At 36.2% G+C, this 4,032-nt stretch overlaps 1 protein-coding gene across 1 annotated transcript; it reads right to left on the reverse strand.

Moving 5' to 3' along the window:
* Positions 1–623: 623 nt before the first annotated feature.
* On the reverse strand, positions 624–3,537 carry LOC101222887 (cytokinin dehydrogenase 9). The gene is made up of 5 exons (XM_004142666.3): positions 2,631–3,537; positions 2,180–2,307; positions 1,827–2,087; positions 1,477–1,739; positions 624–1,387 (listed from the first exon to the last, which is right to left on the reverse strand). The coding sequence occupies exons 1-5, from the start codon at positions 3,472–3,474 to the stop codon at positions 1,063–1,065; spliced, it is 1,821 nt and encodes a 606-aa protein (XP_004142714.2). The 5' UTR covers positions 3,475–3,537; the 3' UTR covers positions 624–1,062.
* Positions 3,538–4,032: the final 495 nt, after the last annotated feature.

A 4,032-nucleotide genomic window follows, 5' to 3' on the forward strand; every position in this document is an offset into this window, starting at 1 on the left:
GTGATGATAATATAATGTTTTGGACTTCGCATGACAAACTATGTTTAATGGTCCATGGCTTGCATATTAAACGTTACCCTAAATTGAAACGGAAAGTGATCATCATACATCTAGTTCCACATGAAGTGGTAATGCATAGCTAAAAAACGCTAGTAACTATTTGAATGACTAAACAAAGACTTGCTAACGGATCAAATCCCCGCCAATCCATATTGCTAGAGGTTGGATAATATATCAAAATCCTTTAGTAGTTTTGTACGGAGCTGTTTTTGTCTACTGCTTTTCTTGGTACGAAACAAAACGCCCTTTCACTTATTATAGTTTATCTTTCTTAGTCAGTAATTGGCTCTCTCTTTTGTAATCAATCACCTTTAGGTGGTTAGAGTTCTCCCTGATTTCATTTATCCAATGTTTCTTTTACTAAAAACTCACAAGTGTGGAGGATATAGGTTGTTTAAGAAGTGAGAATCATTAGGTTCTTTTAGTCATTTCGCTTTCCTATTATGACAGGTTTTGTTCCCCACCTTTTTAGCATTGAACTAGTGTCTATGATCCATCTAATTTGATGAAGAAAGGAAGGTGATATTTGTAAATTTGGGCGTTCTTTGGAGTGTTCATACATCTGAGTCATAAATATACTTCACTTCTATGTGTATAGGGTATATAGATACACATGCATGTACATTGCACACATGGTCCTTTACTGCTTCTATATGCTTGTACTTAACTGCCTAATGGTACATGTAGCGTATAAACACACGTGTATATACAGAAGAATACATAAGGAAGATGACTGTCCTAGACTCCCAGCTATATTATTAGGGATGTCAACAGGACAGTTTTTCAAAGTTCTCTAAGTCGGTACAATATTTTTGGTGTTTTTGTTATGCCTATCAGGGTCATCAAGAAAACTCACCAGAATGGCTTGTCTATTTTTTCTGATAATTGATAAGATCCCTAACAGCATAATGTGATTTCTCATTTAATTTACAGTTTTCTTGTCATCATAGCTTTCACATTCTTCAAGGAACTTTTTATGTGTTGCTGATTCTGATACATCTATTATAAGAAGGGAATAACACCCTTTTGGAATATCCTCTGCCCAGGAGCAAGAATTGCCAAAGGATCATAGATTGATTTCCTTTGCAAGATAGTCTGCCACTTGGGCCCAAAGTGAGATCTCCATTCTTCTTGGTTGCTGTAATGAGGGAGATATTGCTTAAAACCAGGGAGAAACTCAATACAGTAATCCAAAATTCTTTGATTTTGTTCTAAAATGTGTTCTAAGCAATCTGTTCCTACAGAAGATGGAACTGCAGAAGATAAAAATGCCACTAAATAGAAAATATCTTCATCTGGAGTGACCAAAGATGTTCTGTTATTCCACCTAAACCAATGAAAAGTAATGAAGAATGAGACTATGGACATGATAAAAAGCAATTTTTCTTAAAAATGAAGAAGTTATGAGACAATTACTTGGATTTGTTAACTGGGTAGATTATGATGGGTCCATTGCTGGTATCCTTGAGGATGTTTCCAAAGACCTCTTGAGCAAAATCATGTATTTGGCTTTTGGGAATCAGTAGATTTAACCATGGATGAGGAATTTCCCATAAACCTTTCGCTCGGAGCTTGTTCTCTGAGACGTGTACACGATCGAGGAAATCCAGGTAAGTAACTTCTGATGTGAAGAGGGTTGATGGAATATAGCTCAATTCTGACATCAAGCTTTCAACTTTCTGTATTAGAAGAAAAAGAAGTTTAGGAAAGCAGTATTTTATGGGGTTGTTTTTGTTTAGATGGCACAACTTCTGATGATTTCTTACCTTGTTCATAAAGTCGATTTCGTCCGGGTTGAAGTACTTTGCTATTTCCAAGCAGAAGAAGATTTTACCATCTGAATTGAATTTACTGGCTTGCAGTGGTTCTTTGGGATTAAAAGAGGATCTCCAGTTATTGAGAAGACCTGTTCTATTAATAAGTACAAATCCTTCAATATAATCAAATCGATCGTTGGATGATATCAGATACTCTTGGTCTCTTGTAAATTTGGAAAAGTCTGAGTACAACACTCTCATCCATTTTACCTGAAAAAAAGAGGATGGATTGTATTTCAAACTAAGAAACATCACTGGAAAATTTCAGTACCCCGATGTAGTGAAATGGAACATATACTTACCATTTTTGGTGCCTTTTCCAAAGAAATTCTTGCTCTTGTTATGATGCCAAACTGTCCAAGCCCACCAAGAACAGCATGGAAAAGGTCTGCATTTTGATTCTCTGAACAGACAACCACCTCTCCTTTTCCTGCAAAAATTTCAGATTTCAGGCTTTCTAAACTTTATATTTGTGTTAAAAAAGATCTCCAAGCCTTGAAACATTCAGTTTCAGCAATACACTTGAAAACATTTTTTTTATTAAGATCAACGAGATGAAAAAATTAGAATAGTGTATAGAAAGTAGTCACTGTTGTCATTTTAAACTAGAACATTACCAAGAAAGAAAAAAGTTGCCTCTTTGTGAAATGACAAGTGATGTCACATGATATGTTATGATATCATGCTACACTATTTTGGTAAAAAAAGAAAAAGAACTTTTGGTAAGGAATAAAATGAACAGTATGAAGGTACCTGTGACAACTTCCAGCTGATAAACATTACTGATTTGGGGTCCATGCCTGAAAGCCTGCCCACTAATGCCAGCATTTGACAAGGTGCCTCCAACAGTAAGATGCAAATAATCTGTCCAAGATTTTGGTGCCAGCCCTTGTTTAAGAGTTTCATGCAAGATATTTATCCACAGCTCTCCAGCTGAAACATCCACATAAGGTAATTCCCCCGCATTTATTTTCATTTCTGTCCCCTTAAATGATTCCATACTTATAACTACACCATTATAGGCTTGAGCTTGACCTTGGATGGAATGTCCATGGCCTCTAGCTGCAACTGTCAAGTCCGACGCATATCCCATTCTGAAAATATGGTTTATCATGCTCGAAATATCAGCGACGGATTTTGGATGCAAAACAGCTAATGGGAGTGAATGGTATCGGTTTCCAAAATCTGTTGCTGCTTGATGATTATTGTCAAAGCTAAGGTGACCATCCAATTCAAGTGTTTGGAGTGCATAAGTTGATATATCAGAGGAACCAAAATGAGGAGGAATTGTTGAGGCTGCAAATAAGCGGTTGGTACTGTCAGGTATGTAACTGATATATAGAATTATGTATAACTTGAGGAAAATAATGGTTTGTTTGATGAATCCAGAAGGTAGTGACTCCATCTTTCCTTGAGAGTATGCTTTGAGAGAGAAAGAGAGGGAGAGAAAAAAGAGTGTGTGAGAGAGAGGTAGAGAGTGCTTCACTGTTTTGTTCTTTGTGAAGCAAAGCAAAAGGAGAGGTGTAGAGGAGCCTAAGGGATTGAGTGGAATGAAGGGGAATTTAAAGAAGTTCTTTGGAGGTATAGTCAAACACATAGTGGTGAGTTTAGGCAAGCTAGCTACAAGTACTCCTTTTTTCCACCTTTTTGAGGTTAAAAGAACAGGGAGATAAAAACGATCCGTTGCAAATATAGAAATCATGTTCAAAGTATTAATAAATATTGCAAAACTAAATTTGAACTCTCGAAGCGTATCAGTGATATAGTCTATCATCAATAAGAGTCTAGCGGTGACAAAGTTGTCACGAACAGATAATGTTATATTTGCAAGAAAAAACTGAAAGTGGCAAAAAGAACTGCAAAAAAACAAAACCATAAAATATATTGGCTTTTCCTTCCATCTATTTGGCACTTCCTAGAAACAGTGCTCAACAAAATTTCGCCTTGACCATTCATTGAGGAAGGTGCAAGGTGGTTTTTATTACTACATGAAGCGAAGAGTTTATGTTTCTTCTAATACCAATCACTGCCTAAATTCACTGTTTTATCTTCTTTTACGGGAATGTGACTGCAAAAACTATTGTGATTGGGTGAATTTTCACTGTTTGTCTGCTATATACATCTATTGTACAATCTGAACTCAATTTCCCTATTG

The sequence above is a fragment of the Cucumis sativus genome, chromosome 4, assembly GCF_000004075.3.
Source record: "Cucumis sativus cultivar 9930 chromosome 4, Cucumber_9930_V3, whole genome shotgun sequence".
Lineage (NCBI taxonomy): Eukaryota > Viridiplantae > Streptophyta > Magnoliopsida > Cucurbitales > Cucurbitaceae > Cucumis > Cucumis sativus.

Coding starts and splice junctions, on each gene's coding strand:
- LOC101222887 (XM_004142666.3), bottom strand. CDS start 3,474: ATGTGTTTGACTATACCTCCAAAGAACTTCTTTAAATTCCCCTTCATT. Junction 2,308..2,630: donor TCAGCTGGAAGTTGTCACAG/GTACCTTCATAC, acceptor AAATTTTTGCAG/GAAAAGGAGAGGTGGTTGTC. Junction 1,388..1,476: donor TACCCAGTTAACAAATCCAA/GTAATTGTCTCA, acceptor TCATTGGTTTAG/GTGGAATAACAGAACATCTT.